The sequence below is a fragment of the Biomphalaria glabrata genome, chromosome 2 (genome assembly GCF_947242115.1).
Source record: "Biomphalaria glabrata chromosome 2, xgBioGlab47.1, whole genome shotgun sequence".
Taxonomy (NCBI): domain Eukaryota; kingdom Metazoa; phylum Mollusca; class Gastropoda; family Planorbidae; genus Biomphalaria; species Biomphalaria glabrata.
The window spans coordinates 26,968,919-26,993,957 of record NC_074712.1 but is presented as its reverse complement, the minus strand read 5'-3'; the positions used below and the strand labels follow the sequence as shown (position 1 = coordinate 26,993,957).

The 25,039-nt window shown below is 34.5% G+C and overlaps 1 protein-coding gene across 2 annotated transcripts; it reads left to right on the top strand.

Moving 5' to 3' along the window:
- Positions 1 to 615: 615 nt before the first annotated feature.
- On the top strand, positions 616 to 24,524 carry LOC106056028 (calpain-9-like). 2 transcript variants are annotated; one of them, XM_056019786.1, is made up of 20 exons: positions 616 to 856; positions 9,736 to 9,805; positions 12,189 to 12,296; positions 12,405 to 12,558; positions 13,603 to 13,777; positions 14,186 to 14,275; positions 14,538 to 14,623; positions 14,820 to 14,894; positions 15,270 to 15,363; positions 15,487 to 15,717; positions 15,817 to 15,917; positions 16,416 to 16,538; positions 16,704 to 16,755; positions 18,813 to 18,921; positions 19,034 to 19,092; positions 19,798 to 19,869; positions 20,036 to 20,114; positions 21,279 to 21,395; positions 23,304 to 23,356; positions 23,496 to 24,524. In XM_056019786.1, the coding sequence occupies exons 1-20, from the start codon at positions 719 to 721 to the stop codon at positions 23,541 to 23,543; spliced, it is 2,034 nt and encodes a 677-aa protein (XP_055875761.1). In that variant the 5' UTR covers positions 616 to 718; the 3' UTR covers positions 23,544 to 24,524. The 2 variants fall into 2 exon arrangements, with proteins under 2 accessions (XP_055875761.1, XP_013068036.1); XM_013212582.2 differs by having other exon boundaries at positions 620 to 856; positions 23,517 to 24,524.
- The last annotated feature ends 515 nt before the right edge of the window (positions 24,525 to 25,039 follow it).

The following is a 25,039-nucleotide window of genomic DNA, read 5'->3' as shown; positions in this document are numbered from 1 at the left end:
TTGCTCTGTTTGTCATTAATATCTTCTTCGAGCTTATTCGATTCAGGTCACTTTGAATGCAAGCGACATTTCCCTGAGACGGCATAAACAGATTATTTTCACTGGATTTTCTTGGAAAATCTTGATATAATATGGCCTAGGAATCAATCTCGCCTCTATTTCGTTAGAGATCAGAGTTCAGTCGAAGTGTTCAGGAAAATGATCCAAGTGTGCTCTCACATTCTTGGCGCTGCTGTAAAGTTCAGGAGATCTCTTTTTATTTAGGTTCATCATGGAACTGGGTTCATCATTTGAACATAGACCTTTTTTCGATGCCCAATATTTTGTCTGATCTGGGCACAAAACATTCTTTGTGCTTTTATTTTGCACCCACTTTCACGTGGCGCCATAAATACGCTCACCAGTTTGCCTGTAGTCTAATCGTCATGCATCGCTGACTTACCATTCTCTTTTCATACCTTCCCAACCTTTTTTTTTTTTTTTTTTAGAATTAGTTTAACTTTTGTCAAATCTCCTTCCGGTATGTTTGACACCAATGTTCATTCAGATTACCACAATAGCCTACTATTAAAAAAAAAAGAGTGCGGGGAGTGGGAAGTCACATATTAAATGACGCAAAGCCAAAAGACAGACTAGTGGTAACCTCACACTACAGAGTTGTCTGCCCGCTACATGAGTCAGACAGGTAACAACCGTACAGGAGACCGCTTCAGAAAACATGGCTAGCGTGTACGAAGAGTTAAAAAAACAATATTTGAAAAGTAACAAACTGTACGAGGATCCCAAGTTTCTGACCAACTCTACGTTTCTGTTTAAAGGAGGCCCGCGTTTTGGTGTCAAGTGGCTGAGACCAAAGGTAATTAGGACATTGTTTATAGAGTTAGTGTTTGAATCTCTAGTTTATTTTATAGATCTAGATGCTTGATAACACAAAAGTCTAGTTGGTTTCTCTCTCTAGCAAACTAGCAAATGTTATTCTTATTAAGAGTATTACATCGCTTTCGGTTTCTTTCTCTCACTCGCCCCAATGCATCCTTTTGTCGCCCTAACATCTATAATGTCTGACTGCGCATTCTCTTGGCCTATCTTTCACTACGTCTCTCTTTAGTCCACCCCTCGCCCACCTCAGTGGGTTTAATTTCTGACCTTTTGGTCAACTTTATATTAAGAGTTAAAATGTAGATCTATTGTGGGGGAATAGAAAGGATTTAAGGGCCATGTAATAAACATCCTCAACAGATCAAGTGTAGACATATTCCTATTTGTGTGACAAATCCTTACATTTTCGTAAACCTATTTATAAATATTCATTGTCCATTTTTAGACAGCCGCCTAGGGCCTCCGATTGGCGGGAGCCTTCTCGTACAGGACTCTCAATTTTTTATAGAGGCAATAGCGAAACTTGTGCACAATATTATTGCTGGAGGAGAAGGTTCTAAATTAATTGCGTAATTTTATTTGTTCGCTATTTATTTATTTAAATTTCATTTGGGGGCTACAAAATTCACTTCACCAAGGGCCTCCAATTATCTTAGCCCTGCCCTGTAGGCCATCTGATAGTTCTATGATGTTAGAGAGAACCTAGCTTATGTCTAGTTTTAGTTAACACGTCCGTAACTGAAATAGAACAAATGCCCCACGTAACAAAATCGATCGATACCTGTAGTATAAACACAGATGGTGGAAATTAGCAAAGGGAGAGAATTCGAGTACTTCTGCCAGTAACAAATATTTAGAGTTTGTTTTAAGTTAAAAAAAACAACTCTACACTATTAACTTGGTTTTCCTATAAAACGTAACACTCCTTGCCCTGTTGCCACTGACTAATGTTGTTACAGATGGCAAAGCAAAGAGCATAAACAGATTATTTTCACTGGAGTTTCTAACAAAATGGCTGCCTATTGTTTATATTTAATGACTTGCATACAAGTGTATCCTGACAATGTGTAGGCCTATGTCCTGCTGCATGTGTAGGTCAAGGTAGATCTAGTAGCTTGCATGATTTGGACTGCCACTGAGCAAATACAAGTATTCGTGAGTAGAAGATCTAAGTAGAAAGGGCACATTAGTTCAGCATAATGAACCGTAAAGACATCATGTGTCATTTAGCACTACAAACAACTGTCGCCTAGTGCTAGCAAGTATACACACTTCACCTTAATGAGAACCAAGGCCTTACTTTTTTTTTTACTTCATGTTTCTATGTAATTTCCGGATCTAGATCTAGATTCTAGAACAATACAGCGTTAATGTCTCAGCATTTTAAACTACAATAAATGAATTGCTTAGATACAACATTTAAATAATGCAATGGCTTCAATTCCGGAGGCTAATGCTGAGTGCAGTATTTCACATGATCACGAAAATGAATGTTCAACCTGCATATTTTGCTACGCATTATTCAGACAAAGTCATTGTCCACCGGGATATAAGTTTTATTTTCTTCCTTGCCTGCGTCTTCGGCAAGGGCTTTTATTAGGGTCTCAAATTTGTTCCGAGACCCTAGCAGGGGCTTTTTAGCTGTCTCTTTCAAAGACCATTTGCTGCTAGCTGCTTTCCTCTATGCCAGCAGGGCAAAATGGCTACTGTGTTGATCCTTATAACGTTTCCGGAACGTCTTCCACGTCTAAACTCACTATAAAGATCGCCCTTGGCTTGTGTTCATCTCCATACGGCATAGAACATATAAAAAAATGTACTTGATACATTTCTTACCTGCACGACTATTACATCGCGACTTCATGCAAAATATTAATTTAATATTAAAGCTATTTTTTAATCAATGCTTATCATAAACCTCGGTCTTTAAAAGGTCTACATTGTATTTAAAGATAAAGTCCTACAAGACACCAGACAAGTTATCCAAAGAGATTATGAACCACTGGTTTAAAGACACGGTTTGGGTAAAAACTCTTTTGAATCATGGTGCAATTGTTCTCATAAAGTACACAGGGTTAGGGTTAGGGTTAGGGTTAGGGTTAGGCTGCATTAACTCGAGACTCATCTCAGGCTAAAAAAAATGTGTCTTGTTTAGTGTCTCGTTCTAGTCTTCTATATTCCATGGGACGTATTTCAAACTGAGGTTTTCTCAAAGTGCACACCTGGAAGTGTCATTAAACTGAAGTGTTCATAATATGTGTAAGGCTGTAACAGATTATGAAATGTAAGGACTATTTCAACTTGTTGGTTGAGGCAGTCGTGCAAGCAGGGGCGGACTGGGTGTCAAAATCGGCCCGGGCATTACCATATAACCCAGCCCACAAGTGACTTGTCATATTATATGTGTGTAATATATGTAGATAAAGTTTGATAATGCATTATATACTGGGTGTATGCTTGCGTAGGATTACATACTGTATTTTATTTATACATGTATGTAGTCTGAAAACTATTAACAGTACAATAGCAGTCTTAATAAGTTTGAAATAAATATATTGTTATATCTCTGCTCCTACATTGAAGCGTATGGTGCGCACCAGGGCACTGTTAAAGACGAGTGAGTGGGTAGAAACAAGATGGTGGACTGTTGATTCCAGCCAAGTAGATAGAGAGACAGAATAGAGATAGGTTAGAAGCTTAGAACCGCCTGAGTTGTAGAAGGGATCATTGCCAGTGTGGTAAGCAGGTCAGAAGCAATGTAGTTTGTCTGGTCAGGAAGAAGTCTTGTGAGGAAACTGGAAAGGGTCATTCCTGTTAGTGTATGTATACTATTGCATTTGTTCCTGAGACACGTAATGTGACCTGTGTTAGTGGCAAGATAGAGAGCCCTGTTGGAACGTTAAGACATAGGCGGCAGCAGTGAACGGTGTATGTTAGTGGAAGGCAGTGGCGGAGCCAGTGAACCCTGCAGGCCAGAGCAGCTAAATGAACTCATAAGACTTTTATGTTGTGATCGTCTAATATCTTGTAAAACAAATACCTCTTAATGTGAAAAGTTCTTGCTTCGTCTTAGTACTTTCTCAAAAAACGCGAATTTTATAAGAATGTACCATGACCCATTATTTATAGGGCCTGATTTAAGTATGTAGTGACCCCGGGCAGGGTTTTGTGGAGGCCCCCTACAGTTTTTCAAAAGCTTTCATGAAATTCCACTTAGGAATAAAAATACTTATATCTAAAAACATGCTAAATTTAGTCTCACTTTGCATTTTTTAAAACATTTAATATGCAAATTTTAGTTTTAAGAAGTGTATAATTTTTTGAGTTTGTGGAGGGTAAGGGCCGGTAAGGCCCTTGGTAGATGTGCTGCCGTAATTCCGAGCTGCATTCATATATTACGAGCATGCCACAAGCGGACACTTAACGACAGCGTTGCCAGCCGACCTAAGTTTTAAAGTGTTAGCGTTAAAAATTAAAAAAAAAAGATAATTAAAAGTTTTAGAGACGTCGAACTACCGACATATATATTTCCTCGGGGATGTAGCCCCGCATGCCCTCCCTTAATTCCGGCCCTGATTATTTAAAATATAAATCTACATTCATTAAATAGCGGATGTAACAGCGCTATATAAAACCAGTTCATTAGTATAAGAATTTACGTCTTTAATGACTTTGAACTAAGCAGAAGTTTGTACATGTCGACCAGCAAAATGATCAGACCAAACACAACCTCGAAGACGTCAAAGCAGTGCTGAAGTCCATGGCGCTCGTACATAACAAAAAATTACGGTCTGACGTTTTGCAAATGATAATAAGTATAGTGTAAAGTTTTTCATATTCTAGTTGAATTTTGAACAAAATTAATTGTCCAAAAAAAAAAAACTTGAAAATCTCTTTTTTGCTGCTGTCACTTTTTTTTTTTTTAAAGTTGTCTTAATTGAAAAAAACATTCTCTGGTCACGACCAGACCGGCCCATTCGGTACCGGCCCACCGGGCATTGCCCGAATGCCCATATAGCCAGTCCGCCCCTGCGTGCAAGTATTTCAGAACGGAGAAAAAGTTGTTAAATGTTGAGACATTCTCTCATAAGGGTGGAGCGGAGGGAGCATTCGCTAGCATTTACATAGTAACATCTAAAAATTGCAAACGAAGTTTCTCTTTCGTATTAAAGGAGATAGAGTTCTGGTTGTTGATATTTTGAAGTTCATAGCTTCTGATAGTCTTGTCGAAAATATTGAAACCTGCCTTTTTACCTGCCTGGGTAGACACATCGGGGGCCGCTTCTGAGTTTTGTTTTCACAGTAACTCCCTGAGTCTGGCTCCTCCTTATCTAGATGCAGATTTAGCCTTCAATACTTCCCTTTCATTTTTTAATACACAGTCCCAGGTTGATACAGCTATTTGGTATTTACAATCACCTGCATGAGTTGGAGAGAGATAAAGAGATACAGACAGACAGACAGACAGACAGATAGATAGATAGATAGATAGATAGATAGATAGATAGATAGATAGATAGATAGATAGATAGATAGATAGATAGATAGATAGATAGATAGATAGAGATAGATAGATAGATAGATAGATAGATAGACAGACAGACAGACAGATAGATAGATAGATAGATAGATAGATAGATAGATTGATAGATTGATAGATTGATAGATTGATAGATAGAGATAGATAGATAGATAGATAGATAGATAGATAGACAGACAGACAGACAGACAGACAGACAGATAGATAGATAGATAGATAGATAGATAGATAGATAGATAGATAGACAAACAGACAGACAGATAGACAGATAGACAGATAGACAGACAGACAGACAGACAGATAGATAGATAGATAGACAGACAGACAGACAGACAGATAGATAGATAGATAGATAGATAGACAGACAGACAGATAGATAGATAGATAGATAGATAGATAGATAGATAGATAGACAGACAGACAGACAGACAGACAGACAGATAGATAGATAGATAGATAGATAGATAGATAGATAGATAGATAGATAGATAGATAGATAGATAGATAGGTCTATAGCTGTTAGACTTCACTTGGCCAGGTATGTGCTGCAGGGGCTCGTGTGTTTGCTTGCACAGCTCAAGGAAATGGAAGTCAGAGAGAAGTGTAGAGAAACAAAACAGCCGCCAAAGAGTTCAGTCTAGGATTCAAGTTTTTCTGTGGGGAAAAAAGAAAGATTTTCTTAGTCCAGACACTTAGGCGCATTTTTTGCCTTCTCCATTTGAATTTTTACTGAATGGAAATGGAAAACTTAAAAAAAAGCTGCCAATATTTGAAAGTGTTCACACCTGTTAAAAACTGCTAGCCTGACCTATATTTTTTTTTATCTTATTAAAAAAAAGAAAACCAACTGCTCTATCTCAATTCTCTTCGGAATTTTTTTTCTTGTGTTATTTTGTTATAAATATTCCCTGCTAAAATGTGCTTAGCTCTGTCAGATTTTTCAGACTGCAAATTGACTCTTATCGAGAATTTTGGCGTGAGTTTTCTTTGAGAGCTATTTTATTTAAATGGTTGTCTCCTTATTATTTCTCAATTCCACACCTCACATGCTAATTTGTTAAATTATAAATTAAAAAGGTGCATATGTTGTTATAATGGAACAGATTTTTAATTGAAGGTTAATCATTTAAAACTAAATCCACTGAGTAAAATATAAAGCCAAACAATGAAATTAAACAGAAATAGTGATAATAATCAATAGGCTACGATTTACGAACTGAAATATTAAATCTTCATAATGCGCCTTGATCATGTTTAAAAGTATTTTTAGAAGACCTTTACAGAAACCACATTAACCGTTGAGCTTTTCTTCGGCTATAAATCTTATTTACATATCAACTGGTTAAGTCTCAACGTGAAGAGTCTTTCGTCATATAAATGTAGGTTATTTCACCTTCACCAATCCCTTTGTTGTGCCGTTGGGGTACCACGCAAGATTTGTCGACCATCTTTCTCCGTTCCTCACTGTACTTTGCCTTGGATAGAACCTCTTTCAATGGCAGATCCGTCCATTCTTTGATGTCTTCCCATCGCTTTCTCTGTCTGCCTCCTCTTCTTTTTCCTGGTACTGTTCCCTTTGCGAGCCCCGAAGACCTTGTAGTATGGCCATAGAGCTTTAGTTTGCATTTTTTTTCTTACACTAGTTTTCAGGTCAACGTCGGGTCCAATCGCTAGAGTAACCCTGTCTCTAGTCTCTTCGTTTGTGATGCGGTCTTTAAATGTGAGACCTAGGATTCTTCTGTAGCATCTCAATTCCATTGTTAGGATCCTCTCTCTAGCTCAGTCAGCGTCCAAGATTCGCTGGCATATAAGAATGAGGCCATGTTCAGGGAGCGCATCAGTTTGAATTTGGTGTCGAGGGATATGCCTTTGTCTTTCCATATTTTTTTGAGTTTTGCAAGTTCTGCTGTGGACTGTGCAATTCGGGCCAATAGTTCAAGTTTCGCTCCCTCATCTGAGATGACAGCTCCGAGGTATTTGTAACTACTGACACTTGTCAGCTTTTCACCTACACTGCTGACATCTTGGCTTTTGGTCATAATTTGTTTTTTCGGGATTTATTTGCATATTATAGGAAGTCTTGTCTGTCTATGCGCATTACCAAGTCAGCTAATTCTTCTGTCTCTGCTAGGCCATCTGTGTCATCCGCGAAACGCAAGTTAGTAGAAACGTCTCTACTTGTGTTCAAACCTTCCACGCTGAGACGAGCTTGAGAGTTGTATGTAGTCTTACTTTGCTGAACATCTTTCTTTCCGTCTTTATTTTTCTTTACCTGTTCTCTCTTCTGTCTTGTTAGAGGCCTACTTGTCCTAGTCCCAAACAGTTCTTGTTAGGCATACTTGTCCTAGTCCCAAACAGTTCTTGTTAGGCATACTTGTCCTAGTCCCAAACAGGTCTTGTTAGGCATACTTGTCCTAGTCCCAAACAGGTCTTGTTAGGCATACTTGTCCTAGTCCCAAACAGTTCTTGTTAGGCATACTTGTCCTAGTCCCAAACAGGTCTTGTTAGGCATACTTGTCCTAGTCCCAAACAGGTCTTGTTAGGCATACTTGTCCTAGTCCCAAACAGTTCTTGTTAGGCATACTTGTCCTAGTCCCAAACAGGTCTTGTTAGGCATACTTGTCCTAGTCCCAAACAGGTCTTGTTAGGCATACTTGTCCTAGTCCCAAACAGTTCTTGTTAGGCATACTTGTCCTAGTCCCAAACAGTTCTTGTTAGGCCTACTTGTCCTAGTCCCAAACAGTTCTTGTTAGGCATACTTGTCCTAGTCCCAAACAGTTCTTGTTAGGCCTACTTGTCCTAGTCCCAAACAGTTCTTGCTCTTTAACTCATCGCTCGACACTACACTATCTTGTAATTGCCAGTTAGAGTTGTGTTTAGTACGGCAGTCAGTAGTGTCCTTTAGTGCCTGCTTTCCGTGCACAGGGTTAGGTTTTAATTAGAAAAAAAGTCCCAAATATACCTTTAATTATTTTCTCTCTCTCCCTGCAAATCTACTGGAATCGTTTTTAAGTTTTTAATTATTTTTTTTACATTTGTATGCATCCTGAACTTGATGCAGATCTGTGCTCGTCTTAAAGCAACAGGTTCGAATCTTGGAGTTTACCTTCCAGTTCATCCATATAAAGCCATACAATTTTCATTATATCATTAACTGAAGTAAAAAGCTCCTTTCTAATTAGTCTATAAAGGAGGTCGTAAGATCTTCATATTTCCATTTTTAGTCAAGAAAAAAAGGAAAGAAAATAGGTTAGAATAATATGACAGCTAAAAAAGAAGCAGTTTAAACATTTATTAACAAACGATTGTTTGTACAAGTGTGTCATGTTCAAACAATTCGTGTGTAGATTAAGTTGTAGACTCAACGTTCCTTGACTTACATTTATGAAAGATTCTGGACAAACGTACTAACTGTATGTAGTCTTACAAGTATAGGTCAGCTAGAATGTATTAGTGTGTAGCATTGGCGTAGCAAAGGGGTTTCGGGGTTTAAACTGCCCACCCTGAAAAGAAATCCCTCCCGCAGGGGTGGATGCGGGGTGTAATTTTGTGACTATTGTTTTGCTTTAATTATTATTTTTTATTGGGTAGGGGGGTGCGGATTTTTATGTTAAACCATCACTTGTCCCAGCGTTGTTTAAGGGGTTAAAGGTTAAAACCCCCTTTTCAATAAAAAATCTTTAAAGCAAAGTAAGGTCAACAAATTCCATGAGCGTAGCCAAAGGGTTTCTAAGTCTAAAACCCCTTCCAAGGGGTTTTGAGGTTAAAACCCCATTTTAAATTTAAAAAAAATAAACAAACCAAACTTCATTCATCAAAATTGGAATTGAAAACCCCACCAGAGGGTTTTGTGTTTAAACCCCCTCCCTCCAGGAGGTTTTAAATTGAAAACTTCCCTCTTCAATGAAAAACTAAAATTTAAAAAGTCACCAAAATCCTTGAGCGTAGTGGTTTGAATTTAAAACCTCCCTCAAGATGTTTTTTGTTTAGTTTGAAGCTCCCCTCCAGGAGATTTGTTATTATACCTCCTTCTTCCGTAAAAACTAAAGCAGCAGCATGTGACCATGGGGCTCAATAATCTTATTATTTAGTCGCTTTAATACACACACACACACACGCATATATATATATATATATATATATATATATATATATATATATATATATATATATATATATATATATATATATATTATATATATATATATATATATATATATATGTATATATATATATATATATATATATATATATATATATATATATATATATATATATATATATATATATATACATTTGTTTGTTTTCCATGGCAGGAATTGGTCAAGAATCCCCAGTTTATTGCAGACGGTTTCGCTTACAATGACTTTGATCAAGGTGGATTAGGTAAGAAGGCCTACACGTTGAAAGCTAAAATAAAGAAATGGTCATTTTTTAATTTCACCAAAGTTGGCAAGTTTGATGGATAATCTATGTCTAGACTTATTTCAATAAGTCTGTGGCATTTTACGTCTCGAGAGACGATCTTTTCCCTTTGCAACTTCTTGTGTGACTAAAGAGGCCAATCCTTGAAGAGCTTCATGTCGTGTTTGCATACATCCTATAACGTAAAATTAGTTGGGCGACCAGCGGCTCTCCTGCCTTCTATTAGATCGCCATACAGTGTCCTGTGGAAGTCGACCTACTGGCATTTTACGAACGTGGCCAAGCCAGCCAAGGCGTCTGCTGCTGATAACAGAGCGGATGTCCTGGCACCCTGCTCTTCGTAGCACTTCCTCAATGGAAGTAGCCTCTAGAATACTCTAGATCTTCCCTCTTCAATGAAAAACTAAAATTTAAAAAGTCACCAAAATCCTTGAGCGTAGTGGTTTGAATTTAAAACCTCCCTCAAGATGTTTTTTGTTTAGTTTGAAGCTCCCCTCCCTCTGACCCTTATTTCATTTGATTTAATGGTCTACGTTTGAAACATATTTTTATCAAAACGATGGTAAAGTAAAAGAAAACCCACTAATAATGAGTTTATAAATCCTGTTGTTCAACATAAATAGGCCTGCACCACAGGTAGCAACAGTTTGCAAAAAAATATTTAGAAAATTAATGTGTAACTGAGGGATGAAATGATAAATTTGTTAAATAAATTACATATAAATTATTGGCAGCAATGGATACCATTTTTTTTATTGAGAGAAAGGTTTGTTGTTTAATTTGCCCTGATCAAGTCTTGCCTTTATTTCATCCTGTCACGCTGTACTGTGGAGAGAATTGCTCTTTAAGCAGGGTCTTTTTTTTTTTTTTTTGTAATAAAAGAAACTTGTGATTTCATATATGGTCTTGTTAAGATTTGTGATGAAGTGAGTGTTTCAGTGTGTAGGCAGGGTTTGGGTGGATCCTGATTGACCTCTGGGTGGCAGGTACTGGACTATATAGTTTACAATATTATCTTATCTTATCTTATATAACACAGACGTTACTTCAAAAAAGAAGATGATTATATCCTACGCGTCATGCATTTAGTCATGCATATTAACAAATGACTTAAATTCTGCCAAGTCACTGGTTTTCCTGGCTAGCTCAGGCAAACCATTCCATGCTCTAATAGCACAAGGGAAGAAGGAGTATTTGTACAAATTTGTCCTAGCAAATGGGATGAGGAATGTGCCTTTATCTTTGTGTCTCTCAGAGTATTTAATTAAATTTTGTTTTTGTATTTGAAGATTATGGTTCAGTGTTTTATGTATGATTGCTACTTTACTTTTGAGCCTTCTGTCCTGAAGGCTTTCTAAATTGAGTGATTTTACTAAAGGTGTTACACTATAGTCAAATGTGAATATTCGTTTGTTATGAATCTCACTGCTCTATTGTGTGTCTGTTCCAGTTTCTTAATGTTTTCTTGAGTTGAGGGGTCCCAAACGGAGGATGCATATTCTATTATTGGTCGAACCAAGGTTAAATAACATTTTAGTTTTATGTTCTTTTTTGATTTATAGAAATTTCTGTTAATAAATCCTAATGCTTTGTTTGATTTTTTTGTAGTTTCATCAATATGTGGATTTCATGACAGTTTTTCATTTATTACAACACCTAGGTATTTTGCGTTTTTAGTCTGTGTTACTGGTTTGCCATGAATAAGATAAGTGGAATTAATTTGTTTTAGTTTTTTTGTTACTCTTAACTGACATTTTTCTGGGTGGAAAGACATGATCCAATTTGATTCCCATTTCTGTAATTCATCTAATTCTCTTTGTAAAATATCTGTGTCTTGTGTTGTTTTTATTGTTCTATATATTATGCAATCGTCTGCTAATAATCTGACTTTTGTTCCTGAAGTAATACAATTGGGTAAATCATTATGTAAATTAAAAATAGTAGTGGACCCAAGACTGTTCCTTGAGGTATACCTGAGTTTACTGTTATCGGTGTTGATTTAGAGCCATTTATTATTACAGTTTGTTCTCTCCCTATCAGAAAATATTGATTTGAAACACTAATTATTTATTTATTTTTGGTGGTCATGTGAGCTATAACTGTATCTCAGTGTTACTGCTAGGTTTATGTCCATTTTTTTTTTTTTACTATTCCATCTTATAAATAAAAAATGTTTATTCATTTATTTTTGTTTGTAAGGGTAACATATCCCTTTTATCAACAAATTAGCAATATATTTTCTTTGCTTATATTTTAAGAAATATCATAAAAAAAAGGGGCATAGAAGAATTTAGGTAAGCTAAAATAAAATGTAGATGATTTGATCATTTAATTTGTATTTTAGGTAATTGTTGGTTTATAGCATCAGTTGCCTGTTTGTCAGCTTCAGATCATAAAGAAATTTTAAAACGAATTGTACCAGCAGATCAAAACTTTGACAAAGATTATTTTGGTAAGCTTTTAATGCAAATATGTAGAAGTAATTTATTTAGTGGGTGCCTTATAGATTTAAAAAACAAATTGGCTTAATTTAATACATTTCTGTATCTAATTTTGCCAGGAGCTTTCAGATTTAACTTTTGGCAATATGGCAAGTGGGTGGAAATTGTTGTGGATGATAGACTGCCTACTTACAATGGTAAACTCATCTATGGATGCAACAAGAAGAATCCAAATGAATTTTGGTGCTCTCTTCTGGAAAAAGCATTTGCCAAGTTGGTTAATGAAGTATTATTTTATGTAAATTTATATCAGGTTCTAGAAGGTAATTTATAATGCTAGCTAATATCCAAGTTTTAATCCTATTTGGCTTATAAATTCTAGCTCACAAGGACTAAATACCTTTTTCTCCAAACAGTTTGAAATGTACTTTTATTCCACAATTTATAGTCTCCCCACCTCCATCAGCATTTTTACATGTTTGTTGGCCGATCATTTAGGACCAAAAAAAAGCAAAAAGGCATAATGCATTTACTAAGCATCCTCCATTGGAAGTCATGGACAGTCCATTGAGCAACCCTTACATTTATTTATAGTATACCTCTCACACTTGTTTGACTTATCATTTGTAGCCCTTAAGATTACAAATGTTATAGAATTTAAAAGACAAAAGTATTTTATTTTGGTTCGAATTTTGGTAAAGAGTTTTAATATCGGGATTTTTAGGGTGCCCCTGAGTCCACCCAACTCTAATGGATATCTGACTCAAGTTGGGGAAAGTAAAGGCAGTTTGTCATTTTGCTGGCCTATGACATCCTGCTCATTAATCGTTGGCCAAAGAAACAGATGACCTTAACATCATCTGCCCTATAGATCACAAGGTCTGAAAGGCGACCTTTTTTTTTTTACTTTACTATCCTACCTCTTATAATATGGGCCATTAATTAATAATTGGATGTTTTCCTCCAGCAAGCTTCAATATAATTGCTTATGTTAATTATCATTCTAAATTCATTGGCTTCTAGAGCACCTCAATGTACTTATGTTCTATGTCCTTATATTCTATTTAGAATTGTATTTTAACTCACTAACTTTTTTTTTGCCATTTGATTGTGTTTAAAAGATATAGCCTCTATGACTTAATTGGGAAACATTTACAGTAATATAAATTATTAAACGCCAAATTAATTAGACTTTGTAATTTTATACATTTGTGTACATTAAGAATATTTATTCTTAAATGTTTTATTATTTTATTAAAAAGTAACATGTAAAATTAATGAAAATGTGTCAATAAAAATCCAAATATATCTGTATAGACTTCATGGAAACTATGATGTTATTGATGGAGGAAGGATTCATTCCTCACTGGTGGACCTGACTGGAGGTATTGGTGAAATGGTGCCACTCAGGCAGGAAATAGCTGATAGAGATTTGAGGAATATTTTAGTTAATTGCTCTAAGATGAACAGCATCATGGGAGCTGCAATCTTTGTAAGAATTTGACTTGGGTCTAGATGAAATAATACAGTGCACTTAAATTATAGGCTATCTTTTGATTTAAGCACAATAATTTTATTAAAAAATGAAATTTAAAATTTGACTAAAGGAAAATGAACACCAGTGATACATATATAGATGTTGTTCATATTTCTATTTTGAGATAAAATTATTTACTCTTTTTTTCACAGTGCATTTATAAAATTTGATTATTTAGATAATTGCTAAGAAGTTTTTTTTGCGTATGTGAATTGATTGTAGTCTTAGGCATCCTTCATCACTCTACCATGAAATAGATTCAAATCTACTTTATTAATGTCTTGCATATTAGTTAACTGTTTTGGTTCAATTAAGAAAATTAAAATCATCAATTTACTAACAGAGCTTTGTTATTCTCAACAGAATCAATTGGCTGTTCCAGGTGAAAGAGAGTTAAAAAGAGATACAGGGCTGTATGAAGGTCATGCATATGCAATTATAAATATTAAAGAGGTATAAGAACATTTTTGTTTAGTTTTTCTGATTGCAATAAATATTCAAAATGTAATTGTAAAATAATTTATTAAAATTATAGCAAGGTAGATCCACAATAGAAAAACAACAAAATTATTGAATGATAGTAATGTGAAACTGTTTGTCCATTAATGTCAACATTAATTTGGAAATATATGCTAATAAAATATGCTTCACTTCTTAAGGAATTATGAAGTTTGTATTTTGAATAAATAAAAATTTTATTTCTACTTTCTACTAGGTAAACATAAAGCATTCTACAGTCACATTATTGCATTTGAGAAATCCTTGGGGTCATGGTGAATGGAATGGACCATTTAGTGACAAGTAAAGCATTTATACATTTAATAATTTACACCTACTGATAATCAATTTTCTTGAATAACTGCAATCAGCTGTTTAGAAGACTTGATGTTAATTACTCATTGTCTAAAGAATTAAACAATTCTTGTTTTTTTTAAATTTTTTTTTTATATTCAAAATGTATCCCTAAATATTTTGTATATTTGTTTTTATTTTTTAGATCACCTGAATGGAATCTGCTTAGTCAAGCTGATAAAGACGCCACATTAAAAACTAAAGATGATGGTGAATTTTGGTAAAATCAGATAGTAATATTTTTTTTGTAAATAGAAATTTTTTGGAACTTTTATAAATGTAAATGTTTATACATGTAAATAGTCACAGATTAAATTAAATAAATTAGCCAAAAGGAAATAATTTAGAATCTAGTAAAATACAATTATTAACCCATTAACACCTAAAAATCATGTCTACAAATGCCCAGAGTGATATAAAAAAAAGTGAATTGCATTGTGAAAATGAAAAAAAGGTTTAAATATAAAAGTACATGACATTAAATAATGGACTAAACAATCAAATATTTCAAAATCCACTTTATATTTTTTTTTTTGTAATGTGTTGTTTCAAACATGTTATAATACACAACCAAATTGATTTAACTTTCTTCTAGGATTAGTTTAACAGACTTCAGAACAAACTTTGATGAATTGGAAATTTGTCATTTGACTCCTGATGCCTTTACAGAGGAAATATCCCATAACTTGGTATTTTTTTTATTAGAACTATTCTCACTAACATTTAATAAAAAAGTATTTAAGGCATTTATATTTTTGAAAAATGAAAATGAAACATATGGTTAATTTTTTTGGTCTTGGGTTTTGTTCTAGGATCGCTCTCAGTGGGCAGTGACTGAGCATTATGGATCATGGGTCAGTGGAGTTTCTGCTGGTGGACCACCTCTGAGTTTCACATCTAGAAAGTTTTGGATCAACCCACAGTTTGAATTAAGCCTGTCACATGCTAACAAACCCACAACTGTGATCATATCCCTGTTTGAAGTAGATGATCTACTTAGAAGAGCTGCTGAAGACATTAGTATTGGCTTTGTCATATTGAAGGTATTATAGGCTGGATTTAATGCCACCCTAAGGAAAATTGAAAAATATATGAATAGTAGATTTAAAATAAAAAATTCTTCCTTTTCTTTTTCATGGCAGCACAATCGAGTGCGTAGTAAACCAAGCAGAATAACTGCAGAGAACTTTTCAGAATATGCCCCTCGTCTTGTAGAAACATCTGGAAAATATTGGCCTTACAGGTAATCTGAATAGAATAAATATCAATCAGAACCTAAATTTAGAAGAGACAGACTGGTACACATTTATATGTGTTTATGTTCTATAAGGATGTATGGCTGATTAGCATATGGTTAACTAGCATAAAATATCTTGGTTACATATCAAGGGGGTGATTTTGAATCCCGAATTAAGCTAAGAGGTTTATGTAGTGCGGCTTAAGTCAGCCTTTCCAAGATTCCCCTTCCCCCATATGCCCACAAAAAAGATTGGACCATAAGATACTGAGCATGCTAAAGCATAAATGATGTGCTTTGCATAAATATTTTCATTTTTTTTCAATTGTAAGTGCTCATCAAAGAAAAAAAACCTTTAAGTTAGAAATGTTAAGCAATTAATCAATATCAGCATCATATTCTTTAAACTTTGATCTTAATGTAATGCATAGAGTATCAAAGATTTTTTAGTTTTCATTCATTGAACTAACATATATGTAAACTAAAAATGTCCTCATATTTCAGAGAGCGAACTAAAAGATACCTTTTAGAACCAGGAGAACATATCATTATTCCTTGTACATTTAAAGCTGGTCTTGAAGCTGAATTTTACCTGAGGGTATTTGCTGAGACACCAATAGATTCTCAGTAAGTTTTATGACAGTTCTCATACAAGCGTATTGTAGATATTTGTATTTTATCATAAAGTAACATAATTTGTAAGGTAGAGGAAATAACTTTAGTTTTTCTTTAAATAAACACAATTGTACAAGTATATTACTTTTAAATTGATAATTTTTATTTTTTTTTCAGGCCAGTGAATGTTCCCAAAAATAATGCTGACATTGTCCCGTCATCACCAAAGGTAGAAAATTTATAGTATTTTTCAATTGATTTTTATAAATTTTGCTTTAAATCCTAATTATCTTATTCAAATGTAACTGCGCTGAATCACTTTGTACCCTTAAGTTAGGGAATCCTTAAAATATGTTGTACCATTTTCTTTTCAAATAAGTTATTTATGTGTTGCCATTGAACTCAGATGCTACAATAGAGAAATATTCAAGCTTTCAATGTCCTCATCAGAAGTTTAGAGAGATAAAAATACTTGATGCTTGAAAATACTTAAATACTTTATGACTCTAGAACATTTTTAGCAAAAATTAGAAATCTAATTTTTTTATTTACCAATCATATTCATTTTGTTATATATCCTAATTGTTCCTTTATATCAAACTACTCTTTCCAGTTGTTTAAGTGATGTTGAACTTCAAGGGAAAGAAAGATAACTGTTAATCATAATTTTAAAAATAATATTTTTAAACTTTAAAACAAAATAAAAAATATAAAGTTACAATAAGTCTATTTAAAAAAAATGATCAAATAAAAATAGGTTATATTCAGGGTTTGGCTTTATAAGTTCTCTGAACAAGACATGAAGAGTTCCTATATGTACACTTATACCAACTGGCATTTTATACCATGTCTTTGCACAGTATTGTTCCTCTGATTTTGGTTTGAACAAACACACTAGTAAAACTAAACTGATAAGGTGTATTACATTTTTTATGAGAACAGACTTTTTTTAAAAAAGAAACTCCAATAGAACTTTTATGAACAAATATACATAGATGTATTTAGAAACAAATGAAATGATAATTAATACATAACTCACTACAAATACAGATCCTTTCTGTCTTGCGACTCTTAAAAAATGCCCTTCAGCTCTTAAACACATGACTTCTATTATCATTAATTATGACAGACCAGCTTGTGGTTTCATCATCCTACACCCCTAAAATCAACCACTAAAGTTTCTTCCTTGTTACCTTGGAAACACACACATACTCTCCATATCACACTGCCAAAGATTTCTTAGTACCCTGATAGGTATCATGTCTGGCAACCAAAATCAGTGGAACTATTGGAAGGACAAACAACTGGATCGTTGAGTATAAACTTAAAATGAATGAAAACATGACAGAAAGAATTAAAAGTGGCACTCAAAACAGTCTTACAAAAGTGGAGAGTTACAGATTAACTTTTCACAAACTGCCAGTTTCTCTTTGCCAGGTAGTTTCTAATCTTGAAATTTTCTTAGACTCAATTTGTCTTTTGAGTCAAAGATAAGTCTGCAAGGGTCTCTATATGTAACTGTGTAGACAATGGAGTCAACAAAAAAGCTAGCTGTGACATTCATTCTCTCTCCCCTTATCTACTGCCATGCCATGCTAGCAGGTATAGCTGATTACTAAGCTGCAGCAAATTCAGAAGTATGCTGCACAGATAGTTCTACACAAAACAAGATGCTATTATTCTGTTGCTCTTTTGCATGCACTCTATGGAGGTGGCCACATTTTGTCAACAGTGCATCCACATGACCTTGTACCTTAGTGAACATATTACTTTTTATGTCCCTCGGAGCACCTTGCATTCCATGGACTCAACACTTCTAGTTGTTTGACATTTTTCCCTCAAAAGTTATGGTCTGCTGGCTTTCAGTGCATAACCCAAAGGTTTGGGCTTTCTCCCCAATTGAGCTAAAACAAACCACATGCTTCACTACATTAAGGAAGACTATAAACATCTGCCTGTTTTTTAATGATTAAGATTAGTTTGCCACTTTATTTCATGTTTAATACAAAATAATGGCTGGTAATTTTCTGTTGCAATGTGCCACATAAGTAGTATACTCTAAACACATAATTCTATCCCAATAGCAGCTGTTGTGTTAAGATTTAAATGACATAAACTAATTGCATTATAATTAATTTTTTTTAATAACTTCCAAACTCTTCAACATGACTCTAAATTCATGCCTTTAAAAAAAAACATTTGTTTCTGGACTTGAAGATTAAAATTAAAAAGTTTTACACTTTTATAGTTATTTTAAAATTAAAACATTTATCATTGTTTTTGTAGGATACCTCAGAATATGCTATAATGAAAGCATTCGATGGCATAGTTGGACGAGACGGTTTCATAGATGCAGCAGATCTTGTTATAGTGTTCCAGGCTGGATTAGAAGCTGGTAAAGTTAATATCATTATTTTATTTTTCTTTGTCCAATTAGAAATCAACTATTTCATTTTTTGGTAATTTTTAATTCTTTTACAAATTCTTATTTTTATTCAATTTTGCAGCTGGTGAAGGCAAAGGTTTTAATATAGAGACTTGTCGTTGTATTACTGGTTTGTCTGATGTATCCTTACACATGATCAGCTGCACTTTTTAGTGACAGATTATTGTCTCAAGAATATCTTGAAAGAAGCAGAATACATATGGAGTCAATTATATTAATGCTTTTCTTTGCTGATCATATGATATCAATGTATGTCACTATTTGATGTGCACAACATACTGACAATTTAATACAGACTTATGTAGGCCTAGAGTGTATTCTCTATATTGTAGCACAATGTATGGCTAGAGGTAGATTATGTACTGATCTAATTTCTGAAATTAACTAAGCTTTAGAATTAAGTTTATTATCTAAAATAAAAGGTGAAACAGATAAAATAAACTTATTAATAAATTTTATTATGGAACAAGAACCAGCCAATAATTTTGTTTAGGTTAGTTATCCACAGTTAACAATAGGATTCATTTAATAGAGATACCATACTTACAATAAGAAAATCCATTATGTCAGATAAAAAAAATAATTTGTTTTAATTTTCTGGAGATATTCCTTGAAAACAAATTATTACATCTTAAGCAGTTTTGTTGTGAATGTCTTGTTATACTTTTGGATAATTGGTTTCATTTTTTGACTATAATTTTGGCATGTTCTGATCAAAATGTCTTAATTGCAAGAAGTAGCTCTAGGCTATAAGCTTAACAGAGTTTTTTGCTTAATGAATTAAGCACTCCTCTTGTAAAGTTATTTCCTAAATGGATGCTGTAGATCCAATCTTCTAAAGGACTCATCGATAAAGAAGGAGTCAGAAAAGTCTGGTCAGATTTACAGAACTGGCGAGTAAGTAATTTTTTTAAAAACCATTCACCTTTGTTCTGGATATTGAGCTTTTTGACGATATTAGTTATATTGAGCAATTAAGTTTAAAATATTAATAGATTTTTCAATTTCTCACCCATTTTGTTGAGTAAAGTAAAGGTTTTTCTGTTTCAATCCAATTCCCCAGAAAGCTTTCAGATTGATAGATACTGACAAAAACAATGCAGTTGATGCAAATGAATTACAGAAACTATTTGAAACAATTGGTGAGATCTTTAGATCAGTCTGATTTTCAGATGTGTTTTTATATCTGTATGAAAGTGTGTGTGTGTATGGACAAAATTACTACAATGTGAAATGTAAAGACTACAATTAATGATAATGTGTAGCACAATTTTAAAAGGATTAGATCTAGATATATACAAGTAGCAGGCCTCTATCCTAAATTAAAAATTAATAAAAGTTCTTAAAATTGTCACAGTGAATATGAAGGCTTATTAAAAGTGTGAGTGTACGAGTGTGTTTTTTTTTGGGGGGGGGGGGGGGGGGGAGGGGGGGTAAATACGATTTGTGAATTTGGGTTATTCTAAATAAAGTAAATCTCTAGATCTAGGTCTGTGAATGACTAAACAAAAATGAATATATGTAAAGATAAAGAGTGGACTAACTTTCAAATTGCTCTGTGGGAAGAAAAAAGCTTCAATAAATTATTTAACACTACTTCTAATATTAAATGTGTGTAGTGCAGGTGCACTAGCATTTCATTGGAAGGAAGAAAAAAAATTGGGGCGGATTTAAAGTTGGAGGTTGGGAATGAGGGCTTTCTTTTAAAGATGATAAAAAATTATGTAATATTTTTGTGTTAGCTGTGTTTAAAACATGGTAAGGCAGGTAGGATGGATTTAAAAGTGTTCCAGGAGATATGCCCATATACCATCTATTTAACCTGTAGCATAGCACCTGGTATCAGTTATGCTTTTAGAATTTAAGGACAGCTGCTTCATTAAATGATACAATGGCCAAAATGTGTTTTGTTGGGGGAGTAGCATTTCTTTGAAAATATTGTGTATAAATGGGGGAGGGGGGCATTATAGTGCGGGGAGATGGAGGGCTACAACTGATGAAGTTGAACTGCATAATCTATAATAGAGGGTTGTGGGCCTTTTGTTTTAAGGATGAAAGAGACAAAAAAAAGGACATGAGGGCTAGAAAATTGTTGGGGGTGAGGGAGCATTGTAATGCTGGCCATTTTATTGATGGGTTTAAGAGTGTTCCATGCAAAAGAAAAATATATACCAACTATTTCAACCATAGTGTAGCATAGGTATACAGCTAGTGAGTATTTAGCTATTTGTAAAAAAAAAAAAAATTCACTGCTCTACCTCCTGTGTTACAATCTGAAAAATGTCCTATTTTCTTGTTTATTACAGATTTCAATGCTGGACCTGAAGCAGTGGCTGCCATCATGAAAAGATATGGGGGGAAAAATGGGAAAATCTCAGAGGAAGACTTTTTACAATGTTTCTGTAAAACTATGCATCTTTTTAGTAAGTTTGTCAACTCATTTTGAAACATGAATTTTCATTGAAACTTGATTCAAGTATTTGCATTACATGTTTATAGATTGGTCTTGAGATCACATAGTAACATTAGACCAGCAAAGTGACCCTAAAAGTTTGGCAGTCTAAATGATAGTTTACCTTCTTCTCTACAAATAACATTGTAAAGCTAAGAGCTGCAAACAAGGGACTGCACATTCAAGACTTGGTTAGTTTGGTCCTTTCTTGGTTGTCTTCTCTTGTACCAGGATAAAAATATTTGATTTGGAAATCTGCATAATATTATTATGGTACCAGGATTTGGTTATTTGATTTGGAAATCTACTTAATATCATGTTGTACTTTATATTATATGGCTTCTTCTGTCTCAGAAGACAATGGATGCGCCCAGATGAGTCTCTGACTTTGGTTTTGTCTTGAGACGGGTCAGATCTGAGTGACTGATCAAGCCAATTCTGGAGCGGCAGAGTTTGCCACAGTTCCTGCATATATATGCATCTGTCCTAAGGCTAGCTGACAGGGCAGCTTTCTTTTTCTTTCTCTTCATTTCTTTTGCTCTCGGCGAAGTTCATACAGTCTGTATCCATGCTGCCCAGTCTTGGGCTATCTTCTCCCACATACTTTGGTTGATGCCTGTGGTTCTTATGTTTCACTTGCAGACATCTCTATAGGTTAGTCTTGGGTGGCCCTTGGGTCTGACTCCCTCCGCAACTTCAGCGTATAGGATGTCTTTAGGGATTCTTCCATCTGGCATGTGAGTGACATGTCCAAGCCAGCCTAGACTTCTCTGAATCAGAAGAGCATAGATGCTGTGCATATTGGCCCATTTCAAAATGTCCTGGTTGGAGACATGATCCCTCCAGGAGATGCACATTATGCATCACATGCATTTTAAGTGGAAACTATTTAATCTATTCTCTTGATTCATGTAAGTTGCCCAGCTCTCTCTGCTATAAAGAAGTGTGCTCAGAACACAGGCATTGTAGACTAGGATTTTGGTTGCTGTGGTCAATTTGGTATTTTCTCAGACAGGCTTGGAGAGTTTTGCCATTGCTGCAGAAGCCTTTCTTATTCTTTTGTCAGCTCAGTGTCTAAATTTAGGTTTTGCTATTGTTGTTCTCAAGTATTTGAATTCTTGCACCACCATAGGTGTGTTATTTCCAATATGTATTGCTGGTATTTCTATGACATCTTGTGCTAGGATTTTGGTCTTGGAGAGGCTTATTGTAAGGCTAAACTTTAGACAAGCAGCTGCCAGAGCATTCACAAGCCTCTGCAATCCTTCTTGTGAATGAGATATGAGTGCCACATCATCGGCGAACAGCAGTTCCCTAATCAAGATACGCCGTCTCTTTGTTTTGGCTTTATGGCGTGCCAGGTTAAAACTCTGGTGCTGCTGCAAAGTGGCTAAAACAACAAGAGAGACTACAGTTACGGGTTATAAGTCCAACTTGATTGGCATAATGTATGGATGCCACGGGTTGTCTCTGATGGTGGGAGAGGTCTTCGCGCCTCACTGATCAGCTACCGCCCGCCTCAACCTAGGCAGCCCACAGACAGTTAGGTGCTGATCCGCCACAGCCTGCTTGCTCTAATGGGTGCTTAGAGCTTAGTTTAAAACGACAAGTAGGCTGAAAACTTACACCAAGCTACAAAAGAAGAAAAATTAAAAGAAAATTCCTGTCATGCGACTGGCCACATGGAACATCAGGACAATGTGTCCTGGTCTCACATGTTGTACTAGAACTTTAAGATTTCATTTGGTGAGATCTTTAGATCAGTGGGACTATCAAATTTGTTTTTATATCTATATGAAAGCATATGTGATACTGCACGTCCAAATGATCATACACTCTGTAGAAAACCATTTTTTTTATAAATGTTTACTATCCACAGGAACTTACAAAGAGTTGAGCACAGGTGGGAAAATCACCATGAGCTTAAACCAAGTGAGTTAAAAGATAATAACTATAGAATTTTCTTTCTTTATCATTTTCTGTTAATGCTAATAGATAAACTAAAATGTAATTTGACTCAGCCTTTAGATTCAGCTATTACAGATAATTATTTTGTAATCATTTTCAACAGATTTCTTTTTATTTTTTACAGTGGATATCTGTTGGATTGAGAACATAATCACAGACACTCTTGGAAAATATTTTTTCTAATATACATTTCAGTTATGTTTTTTCTTTGTTTTGATAATAAAATTTTCTATTTTGGATGTTAACCTTGGCTCCTAAAGACCTGCTCAATTCAAAACAATCACTTCTATTTGTATGTATGTATATGTTGATCTTTCAACATTTTGTAAACTATTTCGCATGTATTTTTAAAAAAATTGTCAATCAAATTTAATGGTATTTTTATTTCTTTTTTTTTAAATTAAAAATACACTTTCAGAAGTAGAAACAACTTTGAATAAACCTTGTATTGTATTTAATATATAACTTGGTGTTACAGCTCCACTGTCTAAGTATCATTTTTGTATATATGTATTATTTAAAATGTTTATTTCATGTATTAGTCTGGAAATCATCACTTATTTATAACACCTTATCTTCAAAACGAAGGAAGGGGTGGGGCTCATCAGGTGAGATTGCATGATTTTACCTGAGTATGAAATCCTAGCTTTAAGTTGTAGCTCTAACAGGTATGATGTTGGGGGGGGGGGAGGATCCAAGAACCACATCAATTTTCCTGGCATCATCTGTGTCAAACTTTTCAGGCACAGGTATTGATTATCTTGTACTTATGTATATTGACACATGTGTAGTTGCAGATAGTTACTATATAGAAGTGTGTTATAGATATAGAAAATTGTATATTACATGATTTGTGTTGTGAATTAGCAAACTAAATGTTTAGTCCTAATATCATTTTATTGTTAAATTCCTGTGGTGCTAATCAATATTGTAATGATTTGTTCATTATTATAATTAAATTAGTTAAATTGAGAATTTACAGTTTCATGAGTGAATTCTGTTGAATGATAAAAGCTGACGCTTTATTTTAAAACATCTGAATGTGTTGTTAAGAGAGAAATTCAGCACTTTGTATAACACTATAGATTTAAAATTGTATAGCTTTTAATAAAATATTCTATTCAATACTTTTTTCATTGGTTAATTGTTACATGTTTTGTGTATTTACAAGATGTCATTGACTAAAAGCAAGAAATGTGCATTTTTCACTTACCTAAGTCTTAAAGTTTGTTTTAAAGACATACTTCCATCATGTTTGAAGCTTGCAACTTCCCCTGTTTGTAAAATGTTGTTTGTTTGACATGTTTCAGATGTTCCTTCAGAGCTGAAGATAATTTACCTCCTAGTCCAAACCTCCCGCAGGACGACAGGGTATGGGAGCGGGCATGGTTTGAACCCGGGACCATCGATAAATCCAAACGACAGTTCAGCGCGAAAACTGCACGACCAGGCATAGGCCTATAAGCCGTTTAGAATTCTAAGGTCTGTAGTTCAAATCCCAATGAAGACTCTCACCACTTTCACCTATCCATTAGTTTGTTAAAAGGTTGAGGCACCATGAATGATCTGTCAACTGTCTTCCTCCATTCCTCTTTGCCTTAAGTAGATTTTCTTTCAGTGAAAGGCCTATCTTTGTTATTGGGTTGT

What these genes read in the sequence shown, in the direction of transcription:
- LOC106056028 (XM_056019786.1), top strand. Translation starts at nt 719, where the DNA reads ATGGCTAGCGTGTACGAAGAGTTAAAAAAACAATATTTGAAAAGTAAC. An exon ending in CAATTATAAATATTAAAGAG is followed by an intron (nt 14,276 to 14,537) that starts GTATAAGAACAT and finishes ACTTTCTACTAG; the next exon opens with GTAAACATAAAGCATTCTAC. An exon ending in GAGACACCAATAGATTCTCA is followed by an intron (nt 16,539 to 16,703) that starts GTAAGTTTTATG and finishes TTTTTTTTTCAG; the next exon opens with GCCAGTGAATGTTCCCAAAA.